Source organism: Pristis pectinata, chromosome 29 (assembly GCF_009764475.1).
Source record: "Pristis pectinata isolate sPriPec2 chromosome 29, sPriPec2.1.pri, whole genome shotgun sequence".
NCBI classification, from domain to species: Eukaryota; Metazoa; Chordata; class Chondrichthyes; order Rhinopristiformes; family Pristidae; genus Pristis; species Pristis pectinata.
The window spans coordinates 13515753-13536670 of NC_067433.1; the positions used below are offsets into that span (position 1 = coordinate 13515753).

The window sequence follows — 20918 nt, forward strand, 5'->3', positions numbered from 1 at the left end:
GCATTACATCCAGGTCTGGGGTTATGTCTAAACAGTTCTGAAAAAAGAAGTCAGTTCAAACCTGGATAAACTCAACTTCCAGAAAAAAATAACAGAATCTGTCCAATGTGACACTATTTAAAATCTACTAAATTATATGGTTTTGCGATTTAAAATAAATTAAGTGCTCTTATATGAATTCAAGTAAAAAAAAGTTCCGAACGCACGTGAAAATGTCCGCTGTGCCCGTGAGAGATTTTACAGAGACGAGAGGCTCCTCTTTTGATTCCCGTTTCGCTGAATATTAGAACCGGCTGATGATGTTCTCCGAGCTGTTTAACTCCACTTTGCGCTGTTTGTAGGATTAAATTCTTCGAATGGAAATTACGTTTGGCACACTTGAAATTGCCGACCCGGAATGTCCAAAGCCGAACCTGCGCAGTTTGGGACAAGCCACGCGTTTGGAATCAGAGAACGATTCCACACAGCAGCAAAAGTGCGGTAAGGAAACAGTGGCAGCGGGAAAAGTCCAATAAACAGGATACAGACTGGGAATTTTGCAGTTATACTCTCCACCCCCTCAAACTCTATCGCAAATCAAGTTCCAATTTTTAAAGAAAGGGCACCTGGTAAAATCGTAAATAAACCAGAGCTCTTTCTTGTGTTGAGCTTTGGAAAAGAACAACGGAAGTGCAGTGAGTTCAGCATAAAACCGGGGTAATTAATGCAAGCTTTGTAAATTTAAAATGGATTGGGTTTTTAATATGTAACACGTTTTGCATAGAATTACATATAGTCGATTGGGCCGAATGGTCTGCTTCTGTGTTGTGAATATTATTTAATTTGGTTTTTTTTGTATTTTGATCTGATGTTAAGGTTTGGTCCAAGGTGTGATTTTATTTATTTTTGGATTGAAATGTTGCGGTGCGGTTCCGTTTAATCTTATCGATTCTGGTCCAAAGTAATGACTGAGCTACATATAAATCAAATGGGCAGTTTGGGGGGTGGGGTGGGGGAAGTCCACAGACAGCGAGGGAAGAAGGGGTTCACAAACGGGAGCTTATAGGCGCCGGGAATTTCTATAAAACCATTTGAACCAGCGGAGAGATGGAACTAATGTAAACAATGTACATTATTCCATAATATTCGCCCTCTGTCAATGAGTGCACAGTATTCTTTACAAGGACTTTAGGCAAACCCTGCATGCCCTATAAATCGATACATTGGATGGGGATGTGCAGTCAGTGACACCTCGTATTGCTTTTACGAGACTCCAAATATTAAGGACTTTTATTTATAGTGGGCACCGTGCTAACCTGTGGTAATCATCATTAGGGCAGCGTTGGGTTACTAATGTGATTGAATTTACTGGCTGCTGATTTTCACAAGCCTGTAATAAATTAACCGGGCAGATCTCAACCCTTGCTCGGCGGCAGCCAGTAAAATACTACTCGCTGAACTGTTGTCAGTTGAGTGTTCCATTAAAGACTCCACGGCGCCCAGATGTAATACAATACACTGTACCAACAAGTTAACCTGCCGGTACATCCGATCATTTAATGCGAAGATTGGATGTCAGAATTTATATTATATCGTTTGAGTTAGCAATGAATGAAAACATTTAAAGCTTCGATCGTAAGACTTTAATGGGCCTGCAATGTTATTTTCACATATTACGCACTCTCACCGTTGCTGCTGTACAAAAACAACGGGGACAGCTTTAGTGTGCTGCTCTGTAAAGTAAAGCTCCCGATTAAAGTGATTTTATATTTATATTGAGTGCTGATTACTTTAAGAGAAATTGGTAGACAAAATATATTTTTTTCAAATTAAGTTATTTCGTAAATGTCACCGTTTAGCGTGTCATCTCTTTGATTAACAAGGTTTATTCATTGTCGAGATGATTGGCCACTAACTTTTGTACTTGTTTTAACTCCAGCTGTTTTCGTTTGAATAAAAGTTAATTGATAAATGGAATAATGAACACACTTCACAATAACAGCAGCCCATTAATCGCCGTGCTACTGCCGTGACTTAACTTTAACACAGTGCCAATACGTCAGTCCACTTGAATAAAATAAGAATCAAAACCGAGAAAATATTTGGTGCCTGTCCGGTAAGTAATCACTGTAAGAGAACAGGACATAGCAACTTGAGGTCGAAAGGGGTTTTACCAAAACGACTGCCAAAAATCATAGTGAGACTTGTCTGGCTGTTTCCGTGAACAGTACTGAACGAAAAGGAAGAATGGTCTGCTGGAAGCATGAAGGACTTTAAAAAAATCACATTTAAAACGATGGAGATCAAGATGCATGACATTTCCCTGTTGTTTTGTTGCCAGGTAGAGGAAGATCTGCTATTTATTTTTTATTAAAACCCTTGAACGTATCAGTGTCCACACAGTTCGCAGTATCTCTTCGTGTGAGTATATGTGAGCTTTTTATATGCACATATGAACTGATATCACATGGCTCCATTGACTACATATGTGTAACATTGTGCAGTATAACACGCGCAGCTACATCATTTGTAAACTTCCGAACAACAGAGCGGCTGGTTGCAATGTGCACTCGGCGCTGGGCCGCTCTTTGCTCGGGATAAATTGGCCTTGTTCAGCTGGTACTTGACTTTTGAACTGTGCCACGGGAGAGTACAAACTTCGTGCAGAGGTGGTCAACTCAACAGAGCAACCGGCCACTCATTGCAAAGAGACTTGTACAACTCTTAAACCTAATCAAAGCCGCAGGTACAAAGTGCATCTCGCAAAGACAAGCGCCGTACGCTGGGTGGGCAGAAAGTGTCATACACTTTCTGCAATGGTTTAGACGTGAATATATAAAACTGATGGATTTATTTGTGGGGCACGGCTCAGGGAAGGTTTTGTGGTGGTCTCCTTGCTGATAAATGCTCCAATAAATTGTCCCCTTTGGCTCCAAATGTAGAAACCTTAACGGGAAATATGCTGATACTGTAGTCAGAGATGTTCATGGAAACTAAACATTACATAAGATCTGGGAAGATGCGTTTAACGCAGCAGGGAATCACCATTGTATTCATTCAGTCTAGGGCGGCAGCAAAATATATTCCCCGGATCCGATAGAGATTAACAGAACAGATAGAGGTCGTAGAGAGAGCATACAGCGTCCACCACCACCACCTCCCCCCCCCCCCCCCCCCCCCCAACCCCCAATCTATAACGCTTGCCATCCGCCTGGTGGTAAAGTACAGCCGTTTATTCAAATATCCAAATTAATCTAAAAACGCAAAGTATGTAGATATATGTGGGCACCATTTTTCGAGGTCAGCTTGCCAAAATACCATTGAGCCAAGGAATGGCTCCAATGTGACTGTACTTTTAGACCCACCGGCAGGAGGTCCCTCTCGCCATGTGTTCCGGGAAGGCCTATAATTAGATCTCCCGTCCGGTTTATTTACCGTGCCTAGTTCTATTAATGTACAATAACGTTTCTCCATCCAGCAGGCTTTATATCACTGCATCACACGAATATGCGGAGGTCATTCCACCCGTTGAGACTATTCCGCCATGCACCAAGATAATGATTGGTCTGTGACCTAACTCTGTGCACTCCCCACATCTCTTTATCTCTCAACCTCAGATTTAAAGTTAGCAACTGATCCCGCATCAATTCTCGTCTGCGGATGAGAGCTCCGAATCTCCGCCACCCCCAACGTGTAGAAGTGTTTCCCAACTTCAGTCCTGAAACCGTGGCTTTAATTTTTAGACTGCGTCGCCTAATCTTGGTCTCCCCAACCAGCAGAGACAACTCCTCTCTAGTTACTTTATCATTTCCCCTCCCAGTATCTTGAACACTTCAATCTAATCATTCTGAATTAAAAGGAACGCCAATTTGTGTTCTTGGTAATGTAACTTTCGGAGTGAGTACAGTTCTGGTCATTTTGAGCTGAACTCCTTCCTGAGCCAATATATCCTTCCCCAGGAATGGCGCGCAGATCTGCTCCTGGGACCACAGGTGTGGTCCAACCAGGCTTTTGTATACCCGCAGTTCTCTGGGTATGAAGGACGGATTCCTGATAACCTTTTTTGGTTATTTTCTGCACCCTCTCATGACACTTGATTATCTGTACACATGGACATTCAAGTCTCTGCAGACCATCGCTTTGGAATTACACCCTTTACAATTTTTTTTAAATTTCGTTTACAGAGCGAATGAGGTGGGTTGGGGAAGAGGAATAAGGGAAAGTAATATTTAAGTATCAAGAGAATCAAGGGTTGAGGAAATGGCGCGGAGGTATAATAAAATCAACCATGATCTTTTTCAATGGTAGAGGAGGAAGACCTATTCCCGCTTCTATTTCTTATATGACCACTCATTGAGCTGACCGCGCTTCTTGTTCTGAGATTCTACAACATCAACTCAGTGTATTTTCCTTTTAAAAAAAGAACAAAAGGGCTGGAAATCAAAAGACCGTTAAACATCGGTGGGGAAAAGGTTTTGCTTTGTGTATAGCTGCGAATCTACACCACAGGGTGTTGAGATTTACCAGAATTGATCAGAAACGAGCGAGTCCAGTTATAGAGAGTGATTGAACAATCTGGGATTTTTCTACGTAAGTTAGAGAAGGTTACGAATAGATTTAGTGCAGGTGTTCAAAATTTTAAATGGTTTTGATACAATAAATGAAGCAAAGCTTCTTCCACTGGCAGAACAGACACCGATTCAGGATGATTGGCAAGATAAGATCCAGAGTGACTGAGGAGGTTTTCCTTTTGCCTCACAGTTTGTTATGACTGCAAGGGATTTGGAAGCAAATTCAATGGTACTTTTTTTCTTTCAGAAAATAATCTTTGAAAAGAAAATAATTCTGGTTTCTGAGGAAAGATCAGGGGAATTGGGTTGTTCCTTCGAAGAGCTGGTCCACAATCGATGGACCAAAAGGTCTTCAGCTTTGTGTGATTCAGTTCTCAGGTCCACTTGCCCACTCGCCCAAAAGCACTACACATGATCAATAATACCGTAAAGCATAACGTCTGTAATGAAGATTGAAAGGTTAATAATTCAGTTCTGTCCATAGAACAATGTAGATAGATGAGACTAGGCAGAAGATCAGGTGGCATGGAATGGATGGGTCGAAGGGCCTGTTTCTGTGCTGTAGTACTCTATGATTCTAATTCTTTGTTTAAACAATTTATACTGCGAATAGTTCACCAGGTGCGGCGAACTGATGCTTGGAGCAACACACAGCCCCTGGCACACAGAACAGCAAAGTAAGCCATCTTTCTGCTCTGTTAGCTACTTCACAGCGATTCACATTTGGTAGGTCTCACTCCACGGTAACAGGGAGAGCCAGTTTAATCTTGGCTATGGGTCAGGGCACCAGAGGGTGCAGTGCGGCACGCTAGGTGGTTTGCCTCATTCAGAAACCACCTCCCATGAAAACAGCAACCCCGGTTGTACTAATCCATTCCTATATGAAACCATCAATTTCAAAAGCTGGCATCTTGTCTTGGCACCACTCCCCTCTCAGCCACCCACACATCAGAACTAGCGAGGGCTTCTTGTTTGCGGAAAGATGACCTGGCAGCCTGGCAGCCTGACAACACCAATAACAGATTCCTTCCAAACAATGGTGTGTTTAAGTACAAAGATCCAACAGCATGGTATATTCAATCATTCCAAAGGTTGAGGCGCATGACATCACGTTTGAAACTATCCCCAACACCTCCCCTCCCCCGCTCCCAAGAATAAACTTTAACGACAGCTGTACATTGTTGACGTCTACACAACAGCCGAGCGGCGAGCGGTTATCTTTGTGATTTTGGACATCCTTTGCGAATTTACAAAGGGTGTGCACTGGTGAATCTGACTATAACACGATAGCCGTGTACTTTAGTTTAACCCGCTTAGTCTAAATGAGATTAAACTTGAAACCAGAATCGTTGGAATTAACAAAATCATGAACTGAAACAGTGGCACATTTCAACACAGAATGCAATCACGTTCTCAGTCCCAGACTGTAAGTCAATGCAACATAAAGCATCGGGTGCGTTGCTCGGTTTCAATGTTTCGGACATAGCAGGCCACAACTAGCAGCACAGAATCTGTGCCCACATTTTACTGCAGACTTAACTCACGTGCGATGCAAGTCTGTGAGAAAATACAGGGCGGTAACACATTTGCAAATTCAAATTGAGCTGAACTGTGAAGGGCCTGGAGTTGAGGAGAATGAAGGTATTTGTGTGTGAGACACAGAGCTATGGCTGCTGGAACTTCCCTCGCTGGATTCACTCCGACAGCTGCTCGTTCATTTGCACTAGAGCCTCAAGAGTCAATTATTACTGGCAGATTATCTAGCCAATGGGAGACCGAGCTGCCCTGCAACCTTTCGTCTGGCAGCCACAAGTTACCAATCCGTGGAATGCATAGCCGGCATTTCCTCCTGCCGGTTGCTATCAATCGCTCCCTTGTCTCCGCCCACCACTCCACCTCTCCTCCCTGCCTGCAACACTCCCCCCCCCCCCTCACAGCAAACCCAACTTGCTTTCGTCCAACCCCACTACTCTCTGTCCAAATGGACAGCAAAGGGGAACAGCCGTCTCGTGGAATAGGCCAGGAAAAGACTAGGCTTTGGAATTAACAGCTGAGATTAAGGGGACCGAAGGAGAAAACCGTATCAGGGATAAGGGGTAAAAAACGGGTCTGTTCTTTCTAACAATCTGCATGGACCATTTGAAGTCTGATTTTGATCAGGAAACCTTGCCCCGGTTCAGCTGGTGTAGGTACACCATGGCAGCAACTTCTCTCAAGTCACTGCAGAGCTCAGCTGGGAATAATAGTTCTTTCGGGATCAGGCATTTAGCTGGTACGCCGAACAGCGAAAGTGGAGGTAAGGAGGACAAAAAGGTGCCAAAACAGCAGCTATGTTTCGCAGAATTACATACAATTATCTTAAGTACGTAATTCTTCGTTTTAAAAAAAATTATAACGAGGTGAACGCGATTAAAGTTGTGCTGACTGCTATTTGATCGAGCAGCTTGCTTCGCGTGTTTGCGTTTTAGATTAAGATGTGACCATCAAGGAGACATGTGCTCCTGTGGATGCTATTCTCATTTTATTCATTCTGATTTAATGAAGTTAGCAACCCTAAAATGGAAGTAAATGCTAGCACACGGTCCGTACATTCAGATCTCAACTCGTGAATTATATACCACGGAAAAGAATCCTAAGGCCGTCACAGTTTGGGAAGACAAAGTAATTACGAAGAAGTTTTTGTCTCACCGTAGTTTGGCAATTTTTCTGAAACTGCTCTGTCCTGTAATGATATCTACGTAATGATCTACAAAATGTTATATATAGTAATAGCCCTTCACGTATATTATGACCAGCGTTGGTACACCTCGGTGTTCATATATACAGTTGTAATGTACTAGTCATGTTTATAAAATACTAATCCTGGACTTAATGTACTAAGCCTGGTCAAAACGCACAGGGCACTAATATAAAGTGCCATCCTTGATAATCATATATTAAACCTGGTAACCGTGTATTAACCGCAGTTAGGACACACCAAGCACAATCGCTATACATAAACCACGGTTATACTATACGAACTCCAGTCATAATACATAAAACTCGATCAAAACTTTTAGCTATGATTGTGATAGCTTAACACTGCGCTAAAACTCTACCTGACCATAACTGTTTGCGACAATTTTTGAAGAACAGCAAATATTTCACAAAATAACATTTTACAAACATAAATGGAATTTGAAGTTACGTACAAAAGTTTAAATGACATAATTTGTGAACCATTTCACTTCAAAATCAACTGCAGGGAAAAATATTTAGATCTCCCCAATGCAATTTTTACGTTTAAGAATTAACTGCAAATATCGCAAATTCGAGAACGGCAAAGTGACGCAAGTGAAAGAAATACAATGGTCTGTACTGCATGAAAAACACAAGCAAACTACATCCGTAGCAGCAATCCCGCGTATTTGGAGACAATGAATTTATCGTTTTTCGATTATTGCTTGTACTCACCGAAGTACACATATCGCAATGGTTCAAGTCGCCAGGAATGAAATGGACCAAATCAGGAGAAACGCATCTCAAATTCGAATGATAAAACTGTTTCCAACAACAAAAAATATCGTCTTAAAAATCTATTTTTAAATTTATTCTTATTCGTCCTCCCTTGATACAGACTATTAGAATCGGAGACGAAAGAGGTGGGCTGCTTCAGGAGTTCCGAGACCGTCGTGTTTCTAATCTGCCAATTTAGGGGGGAAAAATCTTATTTTTTCTAAGTTGAAATCATTATATTTATGAATTACAAGTCGAAATCATTCCGCTAATGGACTCTGCCATAGAGAAACGCTACAAATCACGCATAGCTGGAGCTTACCTGAAAATACCTTCGTTTAAAATTATACAGCCGAAGCATTACAAATTTACGTCGGCTATCTTGGCTTATTTAATGCCCCAATAGTACCAAAAGTTGAACAAATCAGTGAAATGTATCTGGCAACAGTAATTAGTTATTTTGACGATTTCATGCAGTAAACTGAACCATAACACCCTATAAAGCGTTGGTCATTGAATTGGCTGCCTTTAAATACCATGTAAAAACAGCGTAAAGTGGTATTTCCAAAATATAAATCATAAAATAATGATAAAATTAAACGGTTATTTTGCTTTTTTTTGTATGTAGAAACTGGTAGTTTATTTTCAATAACAAAAGGCGTGGCATAACACTTGCTCAATTGACTGTTGGTGTTTTTTTAACTCCCGGCAGGAGAGAGCGAGCAGCTCCGCAGATGTAAATCAGACGACTCAGGATCCGAAGATAACTCCGCCAAAAAGAAACAGCGGAGGCAGAGGACACACTTCACCAGCCAGCAGCTGCAAGAACTGGAGGCGACTTTCCAGAGGAACCGCTACCCAGATATGTCCACTCGCGAGGAAATAGCGGTGTGGACAAACCTTACAGAGGCTAGGATCAGGGTAAATATCCCGCGCTTTAAAAATTCTGTGCTTAACCAAAAATGGATTTCAAGGCTCGTAGTTTTTTAGTTGCAGCGATAACTGCAAAATTAAAGAATTTTGGTTTGGTGCGGCTGATATTTTGAACTTTATGGTTGCAATTTAAATGTTAAAGTGTTTTCAGCGCAAGCAAATTGAGTTAAATGCAAAATTAGCATTAATCTCTTATGCAAGTGAGCACATCGTGAATGATTCAAACCACGCATCTTTCAGGGCAATAGAAAAAATGATTGTAACCTCCGTGGAGCCAACGTAGGGAAGAACATGCAATCTAAATTCTATTATCCCGAGATGACAATACTCAATGCGGAGTATCACTTAACCTAAAAGCTATGGGAGGTTTGCAATCAAGCCCCGAACAACAGCTGTTCCTCAAAGCTTATTACTGAGTTTTATAAGTAATTTCAGTTGGATGAAGGTCACGCGAATAGTCAAGCGTTTGGATGTACTTGGGTAAAAATTCCACCGTGAATGCATGTGAACTTGCAAACGTACATCAGCAATTAATGTTTCTGTTCAGTGTATCTGCACTTTTGTGTCACAAATTCGGTTACAAAACTTTAACCAGAGAACCAATGCTACAAAACTACTCTCTGTTAAAATGCACAGTTTACTATTTATTTTCTCTCCTTTAATCTCCAACCATTTATACTTTGCAAATACACCTTTGTTTTGGGCTGGACAGGTTTGTTTAAAAATCGTAGAGCGAAGTGGAGGAAGCGTGAGCGCCACCAACAAGCGGAAAACTGTGCAAGAATGGGTTTGGAGAGCAGCACCGTTTAACGGGCTGGTTCAACCCTACGAGGACATGTTACTCCGGGTATCATACAATAATTGGGCCACCAAAGGACTCGGCACCAATCCATCTCCCGCCACAAAGTTTTTCCTCTTCAATTCCATGAATGTGAACTCGTTGTCATCGCAAGCCAGTTTTCCACTCCCAACTCGATCCCTTCCATGACTATGGTCCTTCGGCGTTACCTGGCTCAAGCTTGAATAATTTGAACAGCCTTGGCAGCCCTTCGTTGAATTCGGCGGTTGCTGCCTCTCCTTGTCCCTATGGATCTAGCTCAAGTCCATACGTGTACCGGGACAACTGCAACACCAGCTTGGCCAGCCTCAGACTTCGAGCCAAGCATCACTCCTCGACCTTCAGCTATGGGCCGGTGCAGAACCCAGCTCCCAACCTCAGTCCCTGTCAATATGCTGTGGATCGACCTGTATAAGATGAACTTCGTGTTTTACACGGCGCATTTTAGGGCGACCGCATTTGTGGGGGTTGAGTGAGGGGGAGGGGGTTATTTCGTCTCTAATCCACAAAGTTAATTATCAGTGCTGTCTTCCTGATCCAGTCTATAATCAGATAATGCGAAAAGACTCGGTCAGAGACTGCAGAATGCTTCTCTAGAGAGTGCCTGGCTAGTCTAAAATATGGTCAGTAATTGTTCTCATCATATACAACCACTGGATAACCTGTTCTCCACACCATCTCTGTGTATTTTGGCAAATGCAGAAGAATAGTTATTTTAACTACTTATACATTGCGAGGAAATGCATAAAACATCCACCAAATCCTAAAAACACAATTCTGAAGATAATTGACAAATCTCAAAAGAGTACTCTTCAAATTTCACATAAAAAGTTGGAAACAAATCCCCGATTCGACCGCACTGACATTCCCTGGATGGTACCTACAGAGTCTTCTCTAGTCTATAGCTCACAGAGACAACCATTGCCCACCGCCCCCGCTCCCCGCAACCGCCCTTCCCCCCCCCCCCCCCCCCCCCCCATCCTTCACTCCACTCTGCGAGTTTTCTGTCGTGGTAGGAAGGGGAAATGTCTAAATGATCCAGTTATTGACTTCCTGTCATGTCTCTAATAGGCAATGACCAGTGAAATAAACCCTGCCAGCTCCAATAGACCAGGGTACGTCACACTGAAGTGGTTGGTGATTTTGATACAAAATGTAGACATAGGTTGAAAGGTTTCCCTCGAGATCCCGTATTACTGGAAAAGCGGAAATAAAATATTAGGGGGAATCTCTTGATAATCTGGGATATATTTTGAAATATTAATAATCTCCTTGTAGCGTTTGATTATTTTCCTATAAATAGGACAGTCCGAAAATGAAATGGACCTTTTTTTTTAGTATGTTTATACACTATCATTTTATCGGGATTCTATTTTGACTTGCTTTTGAAGAGTTACATGGCAGTTGTGCTGTTTATTCGAGTTAATTTAAGCGTTGTAGCACGTGTTCGCCTGTTGGTTAGAGAACTCCTGGTTTAATAAATTGATAAGACACGGACACGAGTAGGAAATGCCAGCTCCTGGTCACTGTGCACTGAAGATTGGGGCCGCACCGATGACCTGAAACCCCTGCTCATGGGTCAATGCAAACTGATCAGGTTGAATTTCCTGCTAAAAACGCCGGGGCGTTAGGGTTGCTTGCGGGATCCCGCAGTATATTAAACACCGCTGTTTGTTGACTAGTATAGGCAGAACCAAATGCAGATTCCTTTTATTTGCTGTTATCGAATGGGACATTGAATAGTGGAGGGATTAGTAACTTTAAAATTTTACTTGGAAGTTTTAGGCTTGCTGCAATTCATACGGCAGCATTTTACAGTGACGGGAACTTTGGGGGTAGGATATACTCATTGAAGATTAGAAAGGCTAAATTCTGCCTTTTTGAAAATATATAGTCGCCTGAGTTTTACTTTTATTTTCCCAGTTTGTTCTGAGTTCCGTATCTACAGGTTCCACAGGTGAAAGCAGTCGGATTCAGAGCAACAAGGGGAAGAGTGTGAACCGGGAGAGAGGGGCTCGGCACGATTCCTACACTAACCCGGGAATGGCGCAGACCTACTTTTCTATGTTTTTTTAAAATCAAATACAAAAAATTCTGCCGTGACAGAACGAGCCCAATCCGTGCGATTGGAGGGCCTTCTCAAAATAGGGAATGTTTGGGGCCGGGGAAACCTCACAAAAATTCGATTGCAGGTTGGAATAAACCGAACATTTGACTCGCATTTTGAATGGTTGGTTCTTTGGCTCCATTTATATTCCCTTTCACCTTAATTTATCTCCTGCTCTTTGTTTCATATTTGTGCATTTTAAAAGTTTCTTTCAAAAAAAGGACGCATTGATTAAGATGGAGTGCTTTGAGGTTCCCAACTTAACGGTAAACACGCCACAAATATTACAGATGCGTCCAGTTAGAAAACAGTTACCAAAAACTTTAAAAGTAGATCCGTTTTCCACTTGCAAAATAATTGGTTGGAATTATGATCAAGGGCATTAAATATAGAAAAAATGTTTCTTTGCAGCCTCCCGCCTCCCCATCACCTGTACTCGGGCCTTTTAGACCCTCTCATCGCTTTCCGTCGAATTATCGGAAATTTACACAGAAGCTCTCTGAGGTTAAACGAATCCTAAATTGGGTAGAAAAATTACTGAAATCGCAGTTTGTACACATGACGTCCGATAACTCGCGAGTCCATTTCATGGAGGTTCCAGTTCAAATATCGCATTTGAAAATTAGACATTCAAATTGTATCATTGTTTTTTTCTTGCAGTGAGCCAATATTTAGATGGAATTTTGCAAGGGCAGGATAAATATCAGTCATATAAATGACAAATCCGAAAAGTATGTTTAATAATGTTCAAAACCCACTAAGGCATCTTTTAAAGTTTATCCCTTGGTACAAAGGGTGATTCAACAAACCTCAAGTTTCAGTGAAACCCTACCTTTGAACTATGATCCTAGTGTGTGGTTAAAGCGAGGGCTGGAAGGCGAGGAATCCGAGTGACCATTGCCCTGTCTGACCGATCGCGCCGCCCTACCTCTGGGATCTGGGCTTGTATCTAAACACACAATCAGAGAAGGAGCGAGTAAGCACCGGTTGAAATCGAAGTCAATTTTACTTATAGTCAGAAGTGTCTGATGTGAAATCTGAATCTTGTTTTATTACTTTAATTCAAGTTTTACTTTTTTGCTGCGGTTGGCTTGGAATCAAATTGCATTAACTCGCGCCCTTACGTTAAAGACTGTAACTTTCCTCCTAACAACCTCGCATTTGCCAAAGAATATCACAATTATTTAAGGTATAAAAACCCCATCTGTGCTTGTGTAGCACCGTTATCAGATCGCTATACTAGCTAATATCGAATGGAGATGAAACGTGTTTCAGAGTGAACCCACTGGGCAGGCCGCCGAGCAATCTAATCGCTTGATAGGTGACTGAATATCAGACACCATTGACCCTCCAGCGATTAGCCATGCCATTTACAACCCGTGCGTCCAAAGCAACTCTGTCCCTTGCAATTGATAACAGACCAGGCATTAGTCACTCTTTTTCAAGGCAGCCAGAGTCGTTCCAGGAGATGTTGAAAATACATGGAACGGAGATGCAAGGTGATTAGAGACACCCCGGGAAAACCCGGCATCTCGATGTCGAAGGTAGAGAACTCTTCCCAAAAATTAAACAAAGTACTGGTTTTATTTTTCTCCCATCGCACTCCCAAGTTCTTAAACATCCTAATACATTCAATGGAACATCGGAAAATCAGACCGCGTCGGTGGGGAGCTGAACTTTGCGCGTCCATTCTCCGCAGATGCTGTCCGACCCGCTGAGTGCTTCCTCTAACTTTTGCCTGCAGCAGCTATAATATTTTCCTCCCGAACTCCACTCTATTCCCGAGAAAGATGCAAGTGGCGAGCTGAAGTCTTCTTTTTGCAAAACACTAGGGGTTACAGCAGAGAGGTGGACGCCGGATTGAGTCGGGGCGGGGGAGAGTTTCTTAGTCTGTTCCTCTGGTGTAGAAAATCTCCCCGCGAATCATACATAACTTCACCACCATTTAAAAATTCAATGGCAGTTGAAATCCTCCCGTCACCTGGTGCCAGTCAACGAGTTTATTTCGTAACAACGTTCAACATTCAGCGTAAAATGTCCAATGGGGGTTATCGACCCCCACCCAAAAAAAACCAAAACGCTTGTTAAATATTTTTTGCATCACTAATGGGGAAAGGAAATTGGGCGGGGGGAAGAATGGAGATAGACGGAAGGAATTCCGGACCTCCCAGTCTTGGCAACTGAAGGCACGGCCGCAATGGTGGAACAGTTAAACTGGGGATCAAGAGGGCAGAACTAAGTGGTTGAAGAATTCACAGTTAGGAATAGACAACACCACGGAGGGGTTTGTAAACAGGGATGATAACTTTAAAACTTCTGCAACATTCTCCGGTTTCCGATTACAGACTGGGCCGGCCCTGTTAACCTCTGGACCCTCACTCTACCCACGTATTATGAAATCCATGTCCCAATTTCCCCGGCGCGAAATCCCAACCAGCAAGGGGATACAGGATTAGTGCCCGGCTGCTACTAAAAATAAACAGACGTCCTTCCCTTCGCACGTGGCCCCCGCCCAACAAGTTTACATATTTCAGTGTTGCATTACTAAACGATTCCAACTGATAGTTCGATGTAGTTCGGGTTATATTTCAATATGATCTCCAGTTAGTGAAATGAGTTTGCAAGCTGGCAGATGGCGTGGTCACTTAAAGGGGATCCAATGTATTTTGAAAACATTTCGGCGCCCGGAACTGTGATAATGAGCAGAACATTGTCAGTTAGTGTTTCAGGAATCGCAAATCCATCATTTTTTTCCCCTGTAACCCATAACCCAGTGGCCTTGTCAATGATCCCTTTGCAATTCATGCAGCCTAGGTCCAGACTCTGTGCGGAGTTCTCGTTTGGGATGGATTCAATAATGCGGTGTGATTGATTTAGAAGAGGGTCTGATTAGGACCGCACATCTTGCATTCTGCAATTTACCATTAACCCCTCGTATCCCCCTTAACTGGACGCTTGTGGACGGTCAGTTGCAGACAGCTTCCGAACCCCCACTAGTCCTTCAGTGCGTTGAGTTGATCAACACCACCTATGAAGAGAATGACGAGGATTTGGGATTAAATGCACGGTTTAATGATTGGGTGGTCGGCCTGGAAAATATTAGGAAGTATTTATTGCCAGCCCTGGGACGTTGTCCAATACTCGCTCACGTACATCCCACCTCCTTCCCGTCCCCATCAAAGCACGTGCAAGAAAAAGGGGGGTTATCTTTTCCTGCAGAAGTGAGACGGTTTTTTACTTCGAATAACCACGATTCCACCCGCTACAGGTTGTAGTTGTAGAACCTCATCAAGCTGAAGTGGCAGCATAAAAATCCGCCCTTAATACTTGAGCAACGGAACCATCCCAACTCTTCCGGCAGTTGCATAAAATGGACTTTGTACGAAATGCCTCCATACAAATTATTTGCTTTCATCACAGCAACATTTGTGTAGGAGTTTAACCGAATAGAATGAGCAGCATCTTTTGTCTTTGGTCCTCTGTCTTCATCTCTCTCCTGCAAAATAATTTGGTGAAGTATTTTTTTCATGATCTTGATGGCTCTTTGAACACACAAAAATAAGATAGAAAGTGAAATATATTGTGTTTAAACGATTCATTTCATATTCTCAAAGGCTATAATATCAGAAGGGCAAAGCTTAGTGGTAACCTCTGGCACTCCTTGATTACACCTCTCCTAACCGTCAGCATTTCCTTGAAACCTGCTTTTGTGATCACACAACTCAGTCATCTCCCCTGACTGTGTAGCATTAAGGTAATTGTATCAACGCCCAAATACCTACGATCATTTTCCTTCTGGTTCATCTTTCTTTCATCACAAACCCAGAAGTGGGGACGCTTGCCAATGATTGCACAATGTTCAATTCCATTGCAATTCCACAGAAAAACGAAGCAGTCCATGCTTGCATGCAGTAAGACCTTGCAAGCATGCACATTCAGGCATGGACTGAGAAGTACTAATTGTAACACACATGCTGGGTAAGGATCATTTCTAGCAAGAGAGAGTTCAACTACCAACCCTTGACATTCAATAACAGTACCATCCCTTAGTGGTTTCCTCCGTCACTTGAGAGAGCAGTTTGCATGGCAAGAAATTGCAGTAAATCTTGAGTCATATGTTGACCAGAATTGGTAGGGACAGTAGACTTAATTCATTAAGGACTTAAGTGAAATAGATGTGGTTTTATAACAACCTAGTAGTTCCATGGTCAATGACGCTATTATTTTTTCCCATATTACTTAACAATTAGAAATTATATTCCCCAGTTGCAATGGTTGGATTTGAATTCGTGGCATTGAATCAGTTATCAGACCTCTGGAGTACCAGGTCAGCAACACAACCGTTGTTCTACTCTACCTGGCGTCAGGCTTCTTGTTGCTACATCCCACACTGAGGAATGCTGAGTTTATTTTTAATACGTTATTAAAGTGCAAGGGCTGTATGTGTAATAGAGGCATATCACACCCTGTGGGAGATACAAAAGGGGAGAGAAGAGGGACGGGGTGGGGGCAATACAAGTACAAAAGTGGGAGATTCAACCATTGTAGAAAATCTACAGCCTCTTGTCATTGTACATTTTCTGAATGACTCCAGACTACTTGTCTCTATTACTCGATCCTAAAGATAATTCTAAGTATTAATTACTTATTCAGAAGAAAAGTATCTCTAACAGCCCTTAATTTGCCTTTTACTAGTTTGTATCCTTTTGTCCCAGTTTTGTACTTTTACTTGAAAGAGCGTTCAAGGTTAAGCTCTTCTCTGCCAAAAAACATTTTAAAAGATTACTCCTTTGAAGGCAAATGTCCAATTTTTTTAAGACAGACAGACAGCAAACAGTACGTGCAACCCATTCCTCGCTATAGAGGGAAAATCAAGAAGTTCTCCACCAATTAAGGCTGAATTATATTGTATGCTTCAGGCTCTCACACATACAATAGCGATATTTTAGCTCAACGTGCTGAATGTCTTAATGCCCTTCACACAGTGAATTATCCTTGATGCTCAAACCAAATCTTGGCTTCAGTTAAAAAATGTTGCCAACAGAAAACAGAATAATTGCCAATAATAAAAGCATTTCATGGGGACCACAGGGAAATCTTGATTTTTCCACATAGATTTGAAACAAACTGTTTTTCAGCTGCACTTCATAACAAATCAGTGTTCACAGCTGAAGTTCAAAATAAACACTGGCACTCAGTTATGCAAAAACAGATCGGAAAACAGACTTTTATAACATTCACCAGTACAACATAAGCCATCACCGATCAACTTTCCTGCAATAGTGAAATTTCAAATATCTGTAATATTCTGCTTTCATTCCAGTAGTGATGTATTTGTTTGTTGCAGATTTTTATTAAAATTGGTAAGTTTTATAGTTATATTCCACGGTTCAGTTTGACAACAGCAAGGTTTCCAACTGGGTGGCAGGGAAAATGAAGGGAATCAGAAATAAACAGGTTAATTCCAGAATTTTGCAAAAAATAGAATCAGAGATTAGAAAAATTTAAAAAAAACAAATGTGTCATTTAGTTAAGCTTGGCTTAAATAGTCATAAATTGCTCTGTGGGGTAACAGGGCGAGTGAGGTGCAGTGTGGTGTGGCATGAATTTTTCTTTTGAATTAATGTTCTTGGAAAAGGCTGGGACTCACTTGTCTATATGGTACACTACTTACATTTACTTAATGCAAAATGGAATAATTACTTTTCTGAATTAAAAAAAATGAAAGGATCAAAGATTACCACTGTTATTGCACACAAAATGCATTATTACCTCATAACCTGCTAAACTGCATGCGCCATGCCACAGCTTTCTGAAGCTTTAAGATGCATGCATGCAAACTTTTACAAGTTTTCTTTAAAAGTCAATCCCTTTGTGGGTTACTGTTACATCCGGAAATTGTTGCACCACATGGTGCTAGCGCAATTGTGAAACTGTTTTCAAGCACATTAAATTTATGATCAATCCAAATCATTGCCCCTTTTCTTTGTTTGTAGCTTTATGCAGAAAATATAACTGGAATGTGACATTCAATAACCTGAAGAATGCTGCAGCATAGGAGAATGCGATGGGCACATTCTTATGTACACCCTGACAACTATGACACAAGAATAATTATGAAAGTTATCCACAAATACGATAATTAGCTTAGACCTTATAAGGGAATCCAACAAATCTCTAATTAAATTGGATATATTCTTTGTTGAGTTAATTAGTTGCCTCCTAAAAAGTTATAAATATTTACAAGTTTTTCTCTGCTTTGGTCTTTGACTGGATTTGTCCAGGTATCAGATTTACTCATATCAAAGATTCAGCCCAGACAACCCTGCAAAATCTTGGATCACTTGAATTGTGGTAACTGGTGTCAAAAACAAATGAGATGATACATTGAAAAGCTTAGGTCTACATAGGCAAACTAGATGAATCATCTGAGAGAGCAAACATACCAGATTCTTCCACCATCATCTCATGGCATATATGCCCTATCCCACTGCCACAGCAGAAGTAGATGGTGCAGTGATACAGTGATGTACAGTTGGAGGAGGGTACTACTGGGAAGCCTGAACCCTGACTCTAGGTCTCACTAAGTTTCATGGTCTTAGCTTGAACATGGGAATGAAAAATTGCCTATTAAATGGTTACCACCTAACTCCTACTCTCAGGTTATCAATCCAAATGCCTCCATGTTGAGCATTATTTGAAATAAGCATTGATGGGGTTCTCTTTGGTTTCATAGGTAGTCCGTTGGGATTGAGGATGACTCAATCCTAGTTCCCAGACGCCTAAAAAGGCCGATGTAGAATCCATAGATTCTGCCACAGGTGCATCATTGCCTGAGGGGGTGAGTGCGTGGGTAATTACCCACAAGTGAGTGGATAATTTTTGAAATGATACACTCCTTCTGCTGCTTATGCTGGGCTATGTGCACCTAAGAATGAATTGAAGTTCTCAGTGCCATCCCAAATGCTCCTCTCCACCTTGAGCTTCCCCACAAGTCCTGTGTGGTCACTACACTTTCTCCAAGGAGGTTTTCACAACTCCCTTGAAAGTTTCTTCTGTCCACTTCCTACGCTGAAGGTGCTCACAACAAAGTCTCTGTTCCAGGAGTCCAGTACTGGACAAGTGAACAATGTGGCCTACCCATCAAAGCTCACAGTGTTATTAAGAACTCAGTGCTGGTGCAGGGCCTGGGTGAAGACAGTGATAGGACTGCACAGAATTTTCTACAGGCAGCATTGGTGATATTATTGCAGTGTTTTGAGGTGTCCACTGCAGGTAGTCCTCATCTCAGAAGCACACAAGAGGGTAGGGATCACTGCAGCCCAACAGATTGTAAGTACACGAGGTCTTGTTCTTCAATATTTTCCTCAGACAGCCAAAACCTATTGAGAGTTTCATTATTAATGTCTGCCTTCATTGAGAGATGGCTCCTGAGATGTGAGAAGTGGTTTGTGTTTTCCAGGACATCATCATAGACCCTTAATGGCTGAGTGTGGCGTTATATAGTGGAGGCAGTAGGAAGAGGACCTTTGTTTTGCAGATGTTAAGTGTAAGGCCCATTCTGTACACGCTCAGTGAATGTCACTGTCAATGGAGCATGGCTTCTGAATGTGGACATACACCTGCATGGTCTGCAGGCCTCCACTGGCCATCCAGCAGTTCTGGCAAATGCCAAAGGACTTGATGGACTCGAGGGCCAGTCTTCATGAAAGGAAACCAAATAAAACAGCTTTGTCATCATTGAATATAGTAGTGTATGAAGTGAACAATATTTAACAAATAAATAATTTTAATAAATAAACAGGGACTGTCTGAAGTATATTACTTCATTTCTGTATGGTCAGGTTGAATATGGGAACAATCTCAGATGGCGATGAGGAGGAGTACAGGAGAGAGATAGATCAGCTGGTTGAGTGGTTGCCACAACAACCTCACAATCAATGTCAGCTAAGACCAAGGAATTGATTGTGGACTTCAGGAAGGGGAGGTCAGGAGAACACACACCAGTCTTCATTGAGGGGTCAGTGGTGGAAAGGGTGAGCAGCTTCAAGTTCCTGGGCGTCAACATCTCAAAAGATCTATCTTGGGCCCAACACATTGATGCAATCATGAAGCCGGCACCCATCTGCAGCTCTACTTCATTAGGACTTTAGTGACATAACAAATCTCCTCAAAGACTCTTGCAAATTTCTACAGATGTACGATGGCGAACATTATGATTGGTTGCATCACCACCTGGTATAGAGACTCCAATACTCAGGATTGAAAGAGGCTGCAGAGGCCTGTGGACTCAGCCAGCTCCATCACAGGTACAACCCTCCCCACCATCTAGGATATCTTCAAGAGGTGGTGCCTCAAGGTGGTTTCCATTCTTAAGGACCCTAACCACCGAGACATGCCCTTTTTCACGTTACTACCATCATGAAGGAGGTACAGGAGCCTGAAGTGCTACACTCAACATTTCAGGAACAGCTTCTTCCCCTCTGCCGTCTCAGATCTCTGAACAGTCCATGAACCCATAAACACTACCTCATTATTCCTCTATTGTACTATTTGTTCACTTACTCCACTGTAGGAGTCAGTGGATAATCTGTCTCCCGCTGTGGATGAGGCTTTCCAATCCAGGACATCCTCCTTTTTCAGACAAAGGGGTTTCCTCCTCACTGCTGCCCCACTTCCCCCCACTGATTTTCCCATCCCTGTACGTCTGACCTCACCCCATCCCCTCCCAGCCATAACAGGGATACAGTTCCCCTTATCCTCACCTACCACCCCATAAGCCTACACATTCAACATATCATTCTCTGCAGTTTCCAACAGGATACCACCACCAGGCACATCTTCCCCTCTCCTCTCCGGTTTCTGCAGGATCATTCTCTGTGACTCCCTTGTCTGCTCGTCCCTCCTCACTGATCCCCCTGCAACTGTGCTAAGTGTCACACCTGCCCCTACACCTCCTCCCTCATCAGCATTTGGGGCCTTAAACAGTCCTCCA

At 42.2% G+C, this 20918-nt stretch overlaps 1 protein-coding gene across 1 annotated transcript; it reads left to right on the forward strand.

Annotated features, from left to right (window-relative positions):
- Positions 1-8631: 8631 nt before the first annotated feature.
- LOC127584167 (pituitary homeobox 3-like) lies at positions 8632-10231 on the forward strand. Its single transcript, XM_052040748.1, is given in 6 exon segments — positions 8632-8647; positions 8758-8970; positions 9694-9749; positions 9752-9778; positions 9781-9959; positions 9961-10231. Coding segments are annotated over 6 exon segments (762 nt in total).
- The last annotated feature ends 10687 nt before the right edge of the window (positions 10232-20918 follow it).